The sequence below is a fragment of the Cheilinus undulatus genome, linkage group 13 (genome assembly GCF_018320785.1).
Source record: "Cheilinus undulatus linkage group 13, ASM1832078v1, whole genome shotgun sequence".
Taxonomy (NCBI): domain Eukaryota; kingdom Metazoa; phylum Chordata; class Actinopteri; order Labriformes; family Labridae; genus Cheilinus; species Cheilinus undulatus.
The window spans coordinates 43,100,468-43,116,377 of record NC_054877.1 but is presented as its reverse complement, the minus strand read 5'-3'; the positions used below and the strand labels follow the sequence as shown (position 1 = coordinate 43,116,377).

The 15,910-nt window shown below is 38.7% G+C and overlaps 1 protein-coding gene across 1 annotated transcript; it reads right to left on the bottom strand.

Moving 5' to 3' along the window:
- Positions 1-9,694: 9,694 nt before the first annotated feature.
- On the bottom strand, positions 9,695-14,190 carry LOC121520710 (palmdelphin-like). Its single transcript, XM_041804294.1, has 8 exons — positions 14,125-14,190; positions 13,957-14,037; positions 13,578-13,720; positions 13,244-13,358; positions 13,146-13,170; positions 12,956-13,048; positions 11,346-11,506; positions 9,695-10,714 (listed from the first exon to the last, which is right to left on the bottom strand). Exons 1-8 carry the CDS (start codon positions 14,167-14,169, stop codon positions 9,695-9,697), a joined length of 1,683 nt encoding a protein of 560 aa, XP_041660228.1. The 5' UTR covers positions 14,170-14,190.
- Positions 14,191-15,910: the final 1,720 nt, after the last annotated feature.

The following is a 15,910-nucleotide window of genomic DNA, read 5'->3' as shown; positions in this document are numbered from 1 at the left end:
TGATGGCCCACATCATGTTCCGTTTTTTAATGTATTATATATAATAATAACCATCAGGTTTATGGTACCCGTAACTATATGATTGAGGTACCCATAACCTTGTGATTTTTTTAAAGAGTTCATTGTAGTGAAATATGTCCCTCTAGCTCAGTGGTTCCCAAAGTGGGGGTCCAGGGCCCTCCTTTAAAAATGTAGTAAATGCCTTTACTAAACACAGAAGCTGTATTGCATTTCTAAACAAAACTATCACAGGATGATGCACTTTAACTTCAATAGAATATGATTTCTTTCAGGGAGCGCTCAAAAGCTCTTTAGCACTTTTAGAGGATTATATAAGAATGGACAGAGCACTTTATCATGACTTGGTTTTAATCACTGTTTTAACATTTTAATGTCAGTTTCTAATGTATTTTTGTGGATTGTGTTTTGAAATACTCTTGTTTTAGTCTCTGGATGCTCAACTGTCTGCACAACAAATTAACCCTTTTGGGTTCTAATAAATAGCCTTGAACCATGAGAATAATCTTAAATATCTGTTTATTTTACACATTTTTTAAAAGATTTATTACGGTTCGTTCAATTTAAAATGGAAACATGGTAATTTGGCGAGATATATGCTGAAATGAAAGTAGTGTTTAAAAAACACTTCGATATAAGCCTGCACATGACTAGTCTTGAATGTGCACAGCTGTGTTCATCTATGCTTCAACCAACTCCAGCTTCAGTGGTGATGATGATGATGATGTTGATGATGATGATGATCAGTGTCAGTTAGATGGAGACAACTCCTCTTTACCTAAATAACACACAAATAGCAGGACAGCATCAGTCTAAATCAGTGGTATGGGTATGGCGGTTACATAACAGAACACTATAAGATAAAAACAGAAATATGTCATAATTGAAGATGTAAAATAATTTTAATTAGGACATATTTATGATTTATAAAGTTTTCTCATGGATTATCTCTTATTTTGTTAGATCTTTGTTAGATTACATACGGTCTATGTTAGTGGATGGACAAAATATCACTGTGGTGATTTTTAACATCCTGACTTGTGCTTTGATATAATGTCACACTGTCATCTAATACCAATTATTTTTAATGGAAACCTACAGCTCTCTGAACAGATCTCCCTGCCAATTAGTCTCACCACGCCATGGCGCCTAAAGGCTGAAGCTTCATAAACAGGAGTAACGTGGGCGGAGGTTACGACATGTAGCATCAAGCTTAGAATGTAAATTTTCTTCAAAGTGCTACTGACGTTCAGTACACATCCCCAAAATAAAGCAGAGCTCCTTTAGCTGCAGATACAACCATGAGCGTTCAAGGTGGAGTCACACACTCATTATGGTGTCTGTAAACCTCACCCAAATCAGTCTTATGAGAAAGGTCCCTCTGCATCCACTGATCAATACTGACCACCTGTCACAGTTAATGATACGCACAGGAAGTCCATCTGAGCCACATCATTGGGATTATGCAGAGCCACACATGGTGTTAACATGGATCAGTATCAAACATGTTTTTCACATGATGTTATGAGCAGAACAAACTTTACAGTCATATTAAAAGTTAAAGCAGATAAAGAGCTGTTGACACACCTCAGCATTTACTGAGAGAGGTTTAATGTCGGATAGCTGAGCCTGCATACAGAGTCAGTCTGTGATGTCTTTATCTGGACCGGATTGGTAGCATAGATGCTACAGGTACTAGCATACATCATAGACAACTGTGGATTTGCAACCATCTGGCCTCGCTGGTCACTTGTAAGCTTGACTTGAGTTCGTTTAACCAGTAACCAAAGGTTTACTTTCTACATAGTATATCACTGTCTCCTTTAAAAAGCATATCTATGATAACATGAGGGAGAAACTTATGGCCTCTTAGCTTGTGGTTAATGAATTACAAAAAGATTCAGCATACTTAAAGGGATATTTTGGGATTTTTGAAGTTGGGTCTTATGAGGTTCTTGGCTATAGTAGTGGCATTAGCCTCCCATGATCTCTGTGAAAGTCAATCCTGTGGCCCCATCGGGCGAGAAGGAGGATTGACACAACCCAGGTCACGCTCTGGATGTCTTTGTACATCACCAAGGGCATGGGAAAATAATCTGATGAAAACAAAAAAAACCCCACAGCTTTAGGGTGGAGTTATGTTTAGATGTGGTGCTTAAACATAGCCTACTGTTAGGGCGGGTAGGAGGGCTGCCACAACCCCCTGGTTGTCGTGTGTATGTTCTAAGCAACTGAAAACTGGGCGTGTTACCAGGGGTGCAAAGGCCCGGACAAAAGAAATGTTGTTCAGCTCGACCTTGGCTGCTGAGCGACACACGCACATGTCAAATGTGTCCACACTGACTCTGTGTCCTCCCTCCTCTCTTCAGCCCGGGGTTGTGGAACATCAGGACCTGTGAAGAACCGTTAGTGCTTTACATGCCTAAAACTTCTGCACAGTACTGTACATGTAGGGTATAAGGATGGAATCTGCTGCAATGATAAGCTTTGTTGTTGTTGTTGTTGTTGTTGTGCAGATGTCTGCTATGTCATCATCCAGTGGAAGTTGGTTCTCAGATATTTGCCACTCAACATTACTTTAGGATTAGTTATGACTGATTTATTAAGTTTAGTGTGTATTTTAAAGGCCTCTAATGTATTAAATGTGCTACTGTGTTATAAATAACATTATTTACTAAGTGACTTATACATTTTAGGCCTATTGGTGATTATTTTGGATACTGTGGCAGTAGATCATTGCTCTGAGTGGATTATTGCTTACTCAGCTGAGTTAGATGCAGTCTCCCTCTTTGCCACATTTATTATAACATTTATTGTGACAATAAAGTTTGCTAATTTGAACATTCCTGCCTCCATTCCTACAGCTGAGTCAGGTTTTTGATGCAGTACTTGATATCAAAAACTGAACTAAGTTTAATGTCAACTGTGCTATATATAAAATATGTAGGTTAAGACCATAAATAATAATAATAACAAGAGAGGTTATCATAGCCTGTTTTACTTGTTATGTGTAAAATATTATGGCATGTTTGTGGATCTAATGGATTAAGAATCTCTCCATTGTAGTTTGGCAAGTTAGGGGCCCCTAAACACCATTTTGCACAGGGCCCCCACAAAACGGCTCTGCCTGACACAGAGGGTTTTCTGGGAGAAATGAATCACTTTGATCGTGTTCGATACAGTGTACAGGTGAGACAACATATTTTATTGGCTTGTTTTTACATAAATTTTTCAAACTATGTGGATAAAACGTTCCCATCTACAGCCACTATGCCGTGGATCTCTCAGTGCTTGTAAGAACCAATGGAGCAACTTTCACAGAAATCACTGCAGCTAATGCCATTACTAGAGCCAAGTACCTCATACAACCCAACTTCAAAAATGCCGAAATATCCCTTTAAAGGACACAGTGATATACTATATAGAAAGTAGACCTTCTGAATTACTGGTCAGACACTGACTCACCTCAAGACGACAAGTGACCAGCGAGGCTGGAAGAACATTGATGAACCAATATGAGATCCACGGAAAAGATGTATGGGCTACTGTTTGAGCTCTGATTGTGGCGATTTGCAGTTTTGACTTTTATTTTGACAACTTCCTGTATGACTATTTCCTGCGTGCGCACCTGCACACCTGAGTCTCATCAATGCAATCAACACTTGCTCTTAAGCTTTGCTCTGTGTCTTCACCGGCGCCAGATCATTCCCACATCTACTGTGGTATCAGCAAACTCTTAGTACTAACAGTTACTTCAAGTCTTTATCAGTGATTTCTACTACGTGTGTTTACCAGTGTCTAATCCTGCTCTCCTCCGCCTTTTCCAGTGCCTCCACAAGCTGCCAGTGCTAGCCCAATCTCTGCCACGCTGCCTCACTCTCTCCCTGGATTCTCTCACTGTATGCCCTCAGTAAATCCTTTTAACTGCTTCAACTGTGTCCAGTTCAGCATATTGGGCCCAACATTAAAAACACAATCCTCAGATCATCACACTGCTTTCAGGTCGGCATTAGACTTTCTATACGGATGCCCTAAATGGAACTTAAAGAAAGGTATAAACAGGGTCACACATGCATGGTGTTGTTATGAGGGTTAAGCAGTACAAACAGTGTTAGCATCGATCAGTATCAAATCTTTATTAGTGTCTTCATTCAACACTCATCATCACCTCACAGTATGAAAACATGGTGAGAGCAGTACAAACTTCACAGTTACATAAAAAAACTTCATGCAAACATTCGGTTTAATGTTTCATGTTTTTGGTTTCTTTTAGCACTTTGGATTCATGGTTAAAGAACAGGTGAGGGTTGTAGCACTGCTGATGGTTTCCCCTTGTGCTTTAATGTGTTTGTATACATTTCTATTATGTGTAACATGAATGAACTTGGAGCCAACATGGCTGACGTACAACAAGCAGCAGAATGAGAGCAGACACATTTTTCTTCTCAGTTGTTTTAAAATCTGATGTTTAAGTGATTTCAGTTTAATATTCTCCAGATAAGACGACAGCTTCACTCAGCTTTCACTGCTAACAGACGATTGAAACATCAGACTGTGAGTGTGACGCTGATCAATGCTGCGACTGCAGAAGACAGAAAGCTGCTATATTTATACAACCTCAATTCTAAAGTAGTTGGGGCACTATGTAAATAAAAACAGAGTGCAATGGTTTTCAAATCTCACAAACTTATTTACAATGGTTAAAAAATGTTTGAATATGACGGCAACAACACATCCCAAAAAATAGGGACATGGCAACAAAAGGCTTAAAAATATGTGGTAGCAATGATAAACAGCTGGAGGAGCATTTGGCAGCTAATCAGGTTAACTTCTCAGTGCCAGGACTGGGTATAAAAGGAGCGTTTTATGGAGACAGAGTCTCTCAGGAGTTAATATTGTGGAAAAATGTCAACAGAGTCGGCATTCACAAATGTAATGGACATTTAAATAGTCTTAGGCAAACTAGAAAACTGTTCTGTGGTCAGATTAATCACAATTTGAAGTCCATGTCCTGCAGACTACAGAGGAGAGGAACCATCCAGTTTGTTATCCTGGCACAGTTTTAAACCCTGCATTTGTATTTGTATGGGGTTGGCGTGGTTGGTTGACACATTTGGAAAGACACTATCAATGCTGAAGAGTCTATAGAGGGTTTAGAGCAACATATGCTCCCATCTAGACAGCGTCTCTTCCAGGGAAGGCCTTGACTGTTTCAGCAAGACAACACTAAACCACACAACCACAGGGCTAACGAACAGTTAAAGTCCTTTATCAGACAAGAATGGGACAACATTCTTCTCCCAAAACTCCAACAACTTCCCTGATGTTTACGGACTAATATTAAAAGAGGGGATGCTACATATTGGTAAACGTGGTCCTGTCCCTACTTTTTTTAAATTTGTTGCTCTCATCAAACTCAAAATGAGCTAATATTTTTTCATGAAATGGTAAAAGTTTCAGTATCTGTTATGTTGTTTATGTTCTACTGTGAATAAAATATGAGTCTATACCATCATTGCATTCTGTTTTTATTTACATTTTAACTGGTACTAAATGAAACAAACTTGTTTTACAATAAAATGTAGTCTTTGAATCATTCAGAAGGACCAAAATGCTGTCCAGTTCAAGTTTGTTACATCCTTTTAAAGCAGCAGAGAACCCCAAAGGTTTTCCACCTTGTCCTTTACATCACTGTTGAAAATAAAAGTACTTATAAAGTCACAGTGGAGGAGGCTCTGTCACTTCTTTAGTCAAACACAGGAACTTTAAAATAGCTGCTTGTCTCTTTTCCCCACAGATTTATCCACTAGAGTTAAGACTGAGGCATAATTTTCCATCTCCATCTCAGGGCTCAGTTTGCTGCCATGTCAGAAATTAGAGTCAACATTACTTTCATGTTCTTCATCTTCTTACCAGCAGAGGGAGCCACAGGACTGAGATTCACTGACAGGTCTACTAACGTTCATACAGCTCCTTCTCTTCCAGATTCAACAATGGCAGAAAAGTAAAAAGCTCGTTGTCGACTCTTATTGTATGTCTATTTAGTTAAATTAAATGAATTTGTTAAAAACAACATGTATTATTTAACAGCTCCTATTTAAAGACCCCACTGGAGATAGTAAGTTAGGTTTAGACGTTATTCTGCAGCGAATCTGTTTTCTGTTATATTTCATTTTATATCAGATCTAAATTGGACATGGTTAATTTGGAAAAATCAACATTTATTAAATTTTTATATTTCAGCTCTACAGAAGTACATTACATATCTCAGAGGTATTTGGACTGTAAATATTGATTGCAAATGACTAGCTGGTCATACAGAGCAGACAGAATAAAAAAGGCTTTATGATCTGTCAGCTAACGAATGTTTATCTCCTTTAAACTGTTTCAGTCTCCTTTAGAGGGAAATGATCAGCAGCTATCTTACCATCTTCATGTCTGTATCAGTACAGGATGTGCACACAAATTTCTGTTGAAGAGGATTAGGGCCACAGAATTTTATTTTATTTCTTTAGATTCAACTTTCTTTTCAGCTTCTGATAAAAATACCAATATTCTGACTTGAGTCTCAGCATTCTGACTTTTTGCCCAGAATTTTAAGATTAAAGTCAGAATTTTAAGATTAAAGTCAGAATTCTGAGATTAAAGTCAGAATTTTAAGATTAAAGTCAGAATTCTGAGATTAAAGTCAGAATTTTAATATTAAAGTCAGAATTTTGAGATTAAAGTCAGAATTTTAATATTAAAGTCAGAATTATGAGATTAAAGTCAGAATTTTAAGATTAAAGTCAGAATTTTAATATTAAAGTCAGAATTATGAGATTAAAGTCAGAATTTTAAGATTAAAGTCAGAATTCTGAGATTAAAGTCAGAATTTTAATATTAAAGTCAGAATTATGAGATTAAAGTCAGAATTTTAAGATTAAAGTCAGAATTCTGAGATTAAAGTCAGAATTTTAATATTAAAGTCAGAATTTTGAGATTAAAGTCAGAATTTTAAGATTAAAGTCAGAATTCTGAGATTAAAGTCAGAATTATGAGATTAAAGTCAGAATTATGAGATTAAAGTCAGAATTTTGAGATTAAAGTCAGCATTTTAATTTTAAAGTCAGAATTCTGAGATTAAAGTCAGAATTTTAATATTAAAGTCAGAATTCTGAGATTAAAGTCAGAATTCTGAGATTAAAGTCAGAATTTTAATATTAAAGTCAGAATTATGAGATTAAAGTCAGAATTTTAAGATTAAAGTCAGAATTTTAAGATTAAAGTCAGATCTGCACTTAACAGAAATTTATCAGAAATCTGTTTTTGATGTCAGAATGTGGAATACTTATATTAATCTCAAAATTCCTGCTTTAATCTCTAATTTTGGCTTCAATTGCAAAAGTCTGAATTCATTGTCAGTCATCATTTAGTCCAATAAGTTGGTAAAGCTGGTTAATGACTGGTTATCTGATCATCCCAGGCAGTTAATTGTGGAAATCTTAGCTATTGTTAGTCTGCTTAGATCACACAGTTGGTTACTGACATTTTACCTGGTTTTTACAGCTGGTCAGTTATAGAAAACCTGTTAGTTAGTTAGTCTGGTTAGTTTGTATTGCTGGTAGAATCACTGGCTAGTCTAACTAGCTGGTACAGTTAATGACTGGTTATCTGGGTGTTACAGCTGGTTAATTGTGTAACTCTTGGTTAGTAAGTTAGCCTGGTTAGTTGATGCAGCTAGTTAAAGGGATATTTCAGGATTTTTGAAGTTGCCAAAAGCTGAGCATGGTTTTGCATTTCTCACAGCTATACCACCAGATAACTTGGGATCTCTCCTGCTCAAAACTTTCAGATGAAGTTTCTCTGCTCTCTCTTTCAGCAGCTTCTCTCCAGCTGTATAAGTTTTTCTTCAGTGTACTCCAGTTCATACAAATATCCTCTCATATCCACAGTAAACGGCACATCATCAGCACTCCAGTCGAAATTGCTCATATTACCTTTGTTTCAGCTTGATGTAGTGTTATTATTATCCCTGTAGAAGCCAGCAGACCCACACAGCTGATCAGAAGATATCAGTACGCAATGGAAGGAGACTAAATGCCAAAAGCTGCTTCGTAAGTTAGCGCCTGACACAGAGGGGTTTTGGGGGGGAAATGACAGGCTTTGTACATTTTCCACACAGTGTACAGGGAATTCAACATATTTTCTCGGCCTCTTTTTAAATAAAACTGGTTAAACTGCGTGAATGAATTGGGGTGCAGATGGCCTAGTGGTTAAAGACGCGCCCCATGAACACGGACAGCCTGGGTTGGAATTCGGCCCGAGGCCCTTTACCGCATGTCTCATCCCTGTTTCCGACTCTATCCACTGTCCTCATCTATCAAATAAATGACCAAAAATAAATCTTAAAAAAGAAAAAAAAAGTACATGGATAAATTGATCACATCTACAGCTGCTATGCGCCGGATCTCTCTGCACTCGTAATAACCACAGGATCAACTTTCACAGAAATCACTGGAGGCAAATGCCTCTACTATAGCCAAGAACCTCATATGGCCCAACTTCAAAAATCCCAAATTATCCCTTTCATGCCTGGTTGTTACAGCTGGTTAATTGTGTTAATCTTGGTTAGTTAGTCTGGTTAGTTGGTATAGCTGGTTATTGACTGGTCATCACAACTGGTAAACTGTGTAAATCTCAGTTAGTTAGTCTTGTTAGTTGGTGCAGCTGGTTAAGAACTGGTTATCTGGGTGTTACAGCTGGTTAGTTGTTGAAAACCCGATCACTAGTTAGTCTGGTTAGTTGGTATAGCTGGTTATTGACTGACTACCTGGTCATCACAACTGGTAAACTGTGTAAATCTCAGTTAGTCTTGTTAGTTGGTGCAGCTGGTTAAGAACTGGATATCTGGTTGTTACAGCTTGTTAGTTGTAGTAAACCCTATCACTAGTTAGTCTGGTTAGTTGTAGTAAACCCGATCACTCGTTAGTCTGGTGAGTTGTAGTAAACCCAATCACTAGTTAGTCTGGTTAGCTGTTGTAAACCCGGGCACTAGTTAGTCTGGTTAGCTTTAGGAAACACGATCACTAGTTAGTCTGGTTAGCTTTAGGAAACACGATCACTAGTTAGTCTGGTTAGTTGTAGTAAACCCGATCACTAGTTAGTCTGGTTAGCTTTAGGAAACACGATCACTAGTTAGTCTGGTTAGCTGTAGTAAATGTGGTCACTAGTTAGTCTGGTTAGTTGTTGTAAACCCAATCACTAGTTAGTCTGGTTAGCTTTAGTAAACCCGATCCCTAGTTATTCTGGTTAGTTGTTCTACACCCGATCACTAGTTAGTCTGGTTAGTTGTTGTAAACCCAATCACTAGTTAGTCTGGTTAGCTGTAGTAAACCCCATCACTAGTTAGTCTGGTTAGTTGTTGTAAACACGATCACTAGTTAGTCTGGTTAGCTGTAGTAAAACTGATCACTAGTTAGTCTGGTTAGTTGTAGTAAACCCGATCACTAGTTAGTCTGGTTAGTTGTAGTAAACCCGATCACTAGTTAGTCTGGTTAGTTGTAGTAAATGCGAAAACTAGTTAGTCTGGTTAACTGTTGTAAACCCGATCACTAGTTAGTCTGGTTAGCTGTAGTAAACGCGATCACTAGTTAGTCTGGTTAGTTGTAGTAAACCTGATCACTAATTAGTCTGGTTAGCAGACAGCACAACAGTGTCGGTGTTTTTTCTGAATCCTTCTGATACCTGGTCCTTGTCTCAGTGTCTGTCCCACGTTCCCATTGGCTAATACTCCTGGTTGATGGCCATTGCTGTTCTCCTTTGTGTCATGGTTGCCCCCATCATCTTCTTCGTCGTTGTCTTCGATGACAATAATCTCCGCCTTCAGAGACCCCTCGTACTCCTGCGCTGGCCCACTGTCGTCATGTGCAGTCTGGAATCCCATGAAGATGGCTGTGATTGGCTCAGTGGTGTCGACAGCGTTCAGGATGGTGTAGGCAGCATTGTCTTCAAAGAGTGGTGAAGGCATTCTGTCGGAGGGGGCGGCGTCAGTGTAGCGGTGGTTTCCGTTGTGGTCGGAGGGTTGGTTCAGGCAGTACAGCTCCTCTTCATCTACACTAATGTAATCACTGAGAGGAATGTGATTGGCTGGAGTGTAGCAGAGCTGCTGCTGATGGGCAGACACCACTTCCTGGTCACGTGACCTTGGTGTAGGGCAGCCATTGGCTCTGCCCGTTACCCTGCTGTTACTGCGGCTGATGCAGCAGCGGTGAGGTCGATCCTCCTGACAGTTACACCCCTCGTAAGAGCTGTAGTGACCATCTCTCTGGTTGCCATACTGATGTCCCAACCCACTATGGTTTCCATGGCGATGGCCCTCCCTCAGGTTGTTCTGGTTATTCCTGTCTTCCTGTCGTCTGCAGTAGTTTTCATGGTGACTGTAACGATGCTCAGCGTTTGGGCGCCAGTGGAAGTCTGTCTCCACTTGGTTGTTACTGAGGAGGTGGTTGCCATGGTGACTACCCATGTTGTTGATGTCACCGCCCCCTGCTCTGTCTTTCTCATTATGGTGGTTGTAGGTGTAATGCTCCTTCCTCCTGCTTGGAGGGGGGTGGTAGTTCTGGCGGTTTGCCTGCCGATGCTTTGAGGCGCTTCTCAGCAGCTGCTCCACCTCATTGGCTGAGAGCTCAGACAAGCATCGCTGGTCATGTGACCCCTAAAGGGAAAGAAGAAAATGTATACTTTCAGGAAACAGAATAGGCCAAGTGAGACCAAGATGAGATTTGAAGAGGCTCATAGTTTCAGATCATTCATGTTGCCATTGGTTATTATATGTAGTCAGTCTCCACTGTGATGATACGCTGATGATACTCTGATGTATTTTTCTATGGCATTAATAAGCATACAGACTGTAGCAACTGTCACTTCAGAAAAGCCTGTGAAGTCAAAAAAGACTGTATAGATATTCACCCCCTTCAAGTCAGTATCTAGTAGATGCATCTTTGGCTGCAATCACAGCTCTGAGTCTGTGTGGATCAGTCTCAATCAGGCTTGCACATCTGGACACTGTGATTTTACTCCATTCTTTTTTACAGAACTGCTCAAGCTCTTTCAGGTCGCACGGGGATCAGGCGTGAAGAGCCCTTTTAAAGATCAGCAAGCAAAATCACCACTTGTGTCAGGACGGGACGTTGTAACGTAGCCTGAGCAGAGCACTTAAATACACAGTTGTGATTCCCTTTATTCTCCAGTCAGACATATTTGTTGCGTGACTAAGTTCACCAAACAATGACACAAGTATTATTACACCCCAGGGTGACAGTAATCGTTGTTCCTGATTATCCTACCTCTGGTGGGTTGAGTGCGTAGACACACTTCCTGCCATCATCATAAACCTTCAGCCCTGTGTGTTGGTTTATCTCGTCAGCAGATACGGATGTCGTGGACAGAACGGTGCTCTCCCCTGTTAGCAGGTTTTTAGTCACGTTGATCTCCATGGCAAACAGAGCTGTGACACATGATGAGACACGTTAGACACGTCTCAGCTAATTTAATGATAATAAACCGACATTATCATAATAAGTCATCTAATACTGTAACAACAACAGTGTGTGCTCTAATCATGAAAGACTTAGTTTTAGCTTGTCGTCTTGTCTTTATGGAAGAAAAAGGTCTTTGATGAAGATTTCTGGCCATAATTTTCGTCAATATATTAACTCCAGTAGGCCTCGAGTATTTTCGAAAAACATATTTAAAAAAAAAAAAAAGCATTGTAATATGAGATATATGCTTTTTTCTCTTTGGAAAAAAATAGATGTTTTTGTTTCCTAATTTTTTTGTTTGTTTGTTTGTTTTTGTTTGTTTGTTTGTTTGTTTGTTTTTAATTTAACACAACTACTCCCTTGTAGTGAATGTACAGAAGAGGAGAAGGGCCAGTTAGGGCCACTGATTTTATGTATGTATGTATTTTTTTATTTATTTATTGTGAGACACAATGTATTGTTCAAATTGCAAGACTGAGGTCATCATTCTGAGACTGATGCATTTATTCCACATTAATTGCCAGAATTCTGAGAGTTAAGCCAGAATTAAGGAAAAAAAGTAAAAATTCTGAGATCAAAGTCAAAATGCTGTAAATTATAGTCAAAATTCTCAGATCAGTGACAAAATTGTGAACTCAAAGTCAAAATTCTGAAATAAATGTCAACATTCTCAGATGAAAGTCAAAATTCTGGATTCAAAGTCAGAATTCTGATTTCAAAGTTGAAATTCTGATATCAAATTGAAAAATTCTGAGATTAAAGTCAATATTTTGAGACCAAAGTCACAATTCTGAATTCAAAAACCAAAATTCTGCAAACAAAGTGCAAAGTCTGAGATCAAAGTCTAAACTGTGAACTCAAAGTCAAATTGTGAGATTACAGTCAAAATTTCTGAAATAAAACTCAAAATTCTTGATTCAAAGTCAAAATTCTGTAAATCAAAGTCAAAATTCTGAAGTTAATGTCAACATTCTTAGATGATAGTCAAAATTCTGTGACCAAAGTCAACATTCTGAGATCAAATTTAAAAATCTTTGATTTAAATGAAATTCTGAATTCAAATCAATATTCTGAGATTAAAGTCAATATTTTAAGACCAAAGTCACAATTCTGAATTCAAAAGCCAAAATTCTGCAAACCAAGTCAAAAGTGTGAGATCACACTTGAAATTCTGAATTCAAAGTCAAAATTGTGAGATTAAAGTCAAAATTCTGAGACCAAAGTCAAAATTCTTAGGAATGGGTGCATGTGCTAGTGTAGTTGAGTACATCTTGGATTATTTTATGTGCTTTGATTTCTCTTTAGTTCATTGGTTGTTCTCAAACTATGTCAGTAAATACCATTTAAAAACCATAACATGTTCAGTGAAATAGTCCCTCACAGCCTTTCCACATTAGAATAAAAAATAATCTTACTCTGCCTCTGAGGTGTTGGCTCAGGAAGATGGCTGTCTGCAGGAGAGGTGTATTCTGGGGAATCAGGGACCACCGGGGTGACTGAAGGGGGATCTGAGACAAATAAAATCCAGAAAAAAATAGAAATCAAAACCATGAACATTATTGACCTTTAATGATATGAAAGAGTCAGACTGGCGTGGACACTCACCAGGGACGAAGCTGTCCTGAGCCTCCTGAAATAAACAAACAGTCAGATCTGTGTGTAAACATTCGTGCATTCATGCCTATGTTTTTTCGTGCTTGTACCTTGATTATATCCTGTGGACTCTTCTCCACGGCCTTCAGTCTTCTGAGAATAAAGCTCTCATTGGTAGAGACGATGGACTCCTCCCTCTCCAGAGACAGGATGTCCATCTCCATCCTGATTGGTCAGAGACACGGAGAGTGTTGATTTGCTTTCACTTTGACAACAGCCTGCTGTGTTTAGAAGATTAACTTCTGCACACCCATGGTATCATATTACAACTGTAAACCATGATTGGCTGATGACCTGTGGCTGGTGCCACCACTGGTAATGTTGACCAGATGCTTCTTGGTCTGGTCTGTTTTTAATGTGACATGTTGCTCTGAGTGTTCCTACCTGTGTATTTTAAGCTGCAGAATTTTGGCCTGCTGTTGGTCACACATGGTACTCTGCTGCTGCTGCTGCTGCTGTTGTGTAGAGTCTGTTGCATTGTGGGTATTTGCTCCCTGCAGCAGCCACTGCTCCCTCAGAGATTTTTTCTGAAGATTTGGAACAGAACACAAAGAACAGAAATGTGCATTAACCCATTAGAATTCAGTCAACGAATCAATGAATACCAAAATAAATTGAATGCTTCTTTTAAACCATTTGGAGTACAAGCTTTAAACAAGGTGTCTTTATAAAGGTAACACCCTGACATTTCTTCTCAAACTAAGAGTCACTGTAGCTGCTATACAATACAATGAAACAAAATGCCCCAGGGAGATCAGGTCACCTTGAGATGCTGCAGTTTGAGTTTCTCTCGGTCCAGCTCTTCTTTCTTCTGTCTGATGTCCTCCTGAATGCGTCTCTTCTCCTTTTACATGTATATGAAGATTATTAAGTAAGTTATTTCATGATAAAGTTTTAGGATGTGAACTTGAAGATTTGATCTGACACTCACAGTGATGGCGTGCAGCCTTTCTCTCAGCAGGTCAGACTCCTCCATCCTGCAGGACGTCACAGAAACAAGGCTGAGGAGAAAGAGGGTTAAAGGACTTGAGTTTGTATAAAGCTTTTCTGGTCTCCTTACTACTCTGAGTGTTTTACACCATAGATTATACTTATCTTTTCATGCACTGATGGTGGAGGCTGCTATGTAACGTCTCCATCAGTATTAAATAATCCCAACCTTACTCATTCATTTATGGATGGAAGAATGAATACTTTCCAAAGACACTTCATGTGGCTGTGGGTCTGCAGGATAGGACTCCCATACTCCTGATTAAAAGACATGTTGCCACTCAGTCCCCTGATACCCACGAATATGTTCCTATTATTTTTTGAGTGTCTGACTTTAGACTAACATGGCTTTAACTTAAAACAAACCAATCAGCAAATCACTGGACCAATCCAAAACAGCCAACCAATCTATTCATCATTAAATAAAAAAAACACCAGTCAACAAACCAATCAATCAATTAATTAATTAAACAAAAGAACAAAAACAACCAACAAACCCACCAATCAGATGGCCAACAAACTAACCACAGGCAAATCAACCGGCCAATAAACCAACCAACGCACTATCTGACAAACCAAGTCATCATCAGCAAAATCAACAATCAAAATCAACCAAACAATCAACTAGTTAACCTAACCGCAAAGAGAACCACAAAGAGAAACCAAACAATATAACTACCTGACAATCCAATCCTCTGATCAACAAAATAAGATCAACCAACAAACCAACCAACAAAGCTTCTGAACAAAAAATTAACAAAAACAGACTAACAAAGCAACTAGTGAATCAACCAACCAACAAAACAACCAATGAATCAACCAACCAGTAGAACAACAAAGTAAAAAATCAACCAACCAAAAAATAAACAAAAACAGACTAAAAAAGCAGCCAACGAATCAACCAACCAACAAAACAACCAAAGAATCAATAACCAGTAGAACAACAAAGTAAAAAATCAACCAACCAACAAACTGACCAACAAAGCAATCAAACAAAAAAAAGCAAAAACAAACTGAAAAACAAGCAACCAACTGGCCGACTAACAAAGTAACCAAACAAAACATCACCAAAACAGACTTACGAAGCAACAAACCAACCAGTAAAAAAAATCAACCAACCAATTAAACTAAACCTAATACAATAAAGCAACCAACCAATCAACCAACCGACCAGCTGAACAACAAAGCTACAAGTAAAAATCAACCAACCAACAACTGGCCAGCAAAGCAACCAACCAATCAATAAAACAGTTACACAACAAATAAAACCAACCAATCAAACTAACCCAAACCCAATGAAGCAACCAAACTTTCAACCAACCAACTGGCCAACAAAGCAACAAAACAATCAATCAACCAGCTGAAGAACAAAGTAAAAAAAATCAACAAACAAAAAACTGACCAACAAAACAATCAACCATTCAACCATTTAACCAACCAATCACCAAACCAGTTGATCAACAGAGTTAAAAAAAAAAAAAATCTACCAACTGGCAAACTGACCAACCAAGCAACCATTCAACCAACCAGCCAGCTAACCAAAGAAACAACCAACAAACAGACCAAGTGAACCAAAACCCAATTAAGCAACAACCAAACAAATCAACCAACCGAACAACCAACCAACAGAACATGTATGCAACTACAAAACCAACCAGATCACCAACCAACCAGTCAACCTGCCAACAAACCAAGCAAACAAACAAACTAACCCACAAAACATGACA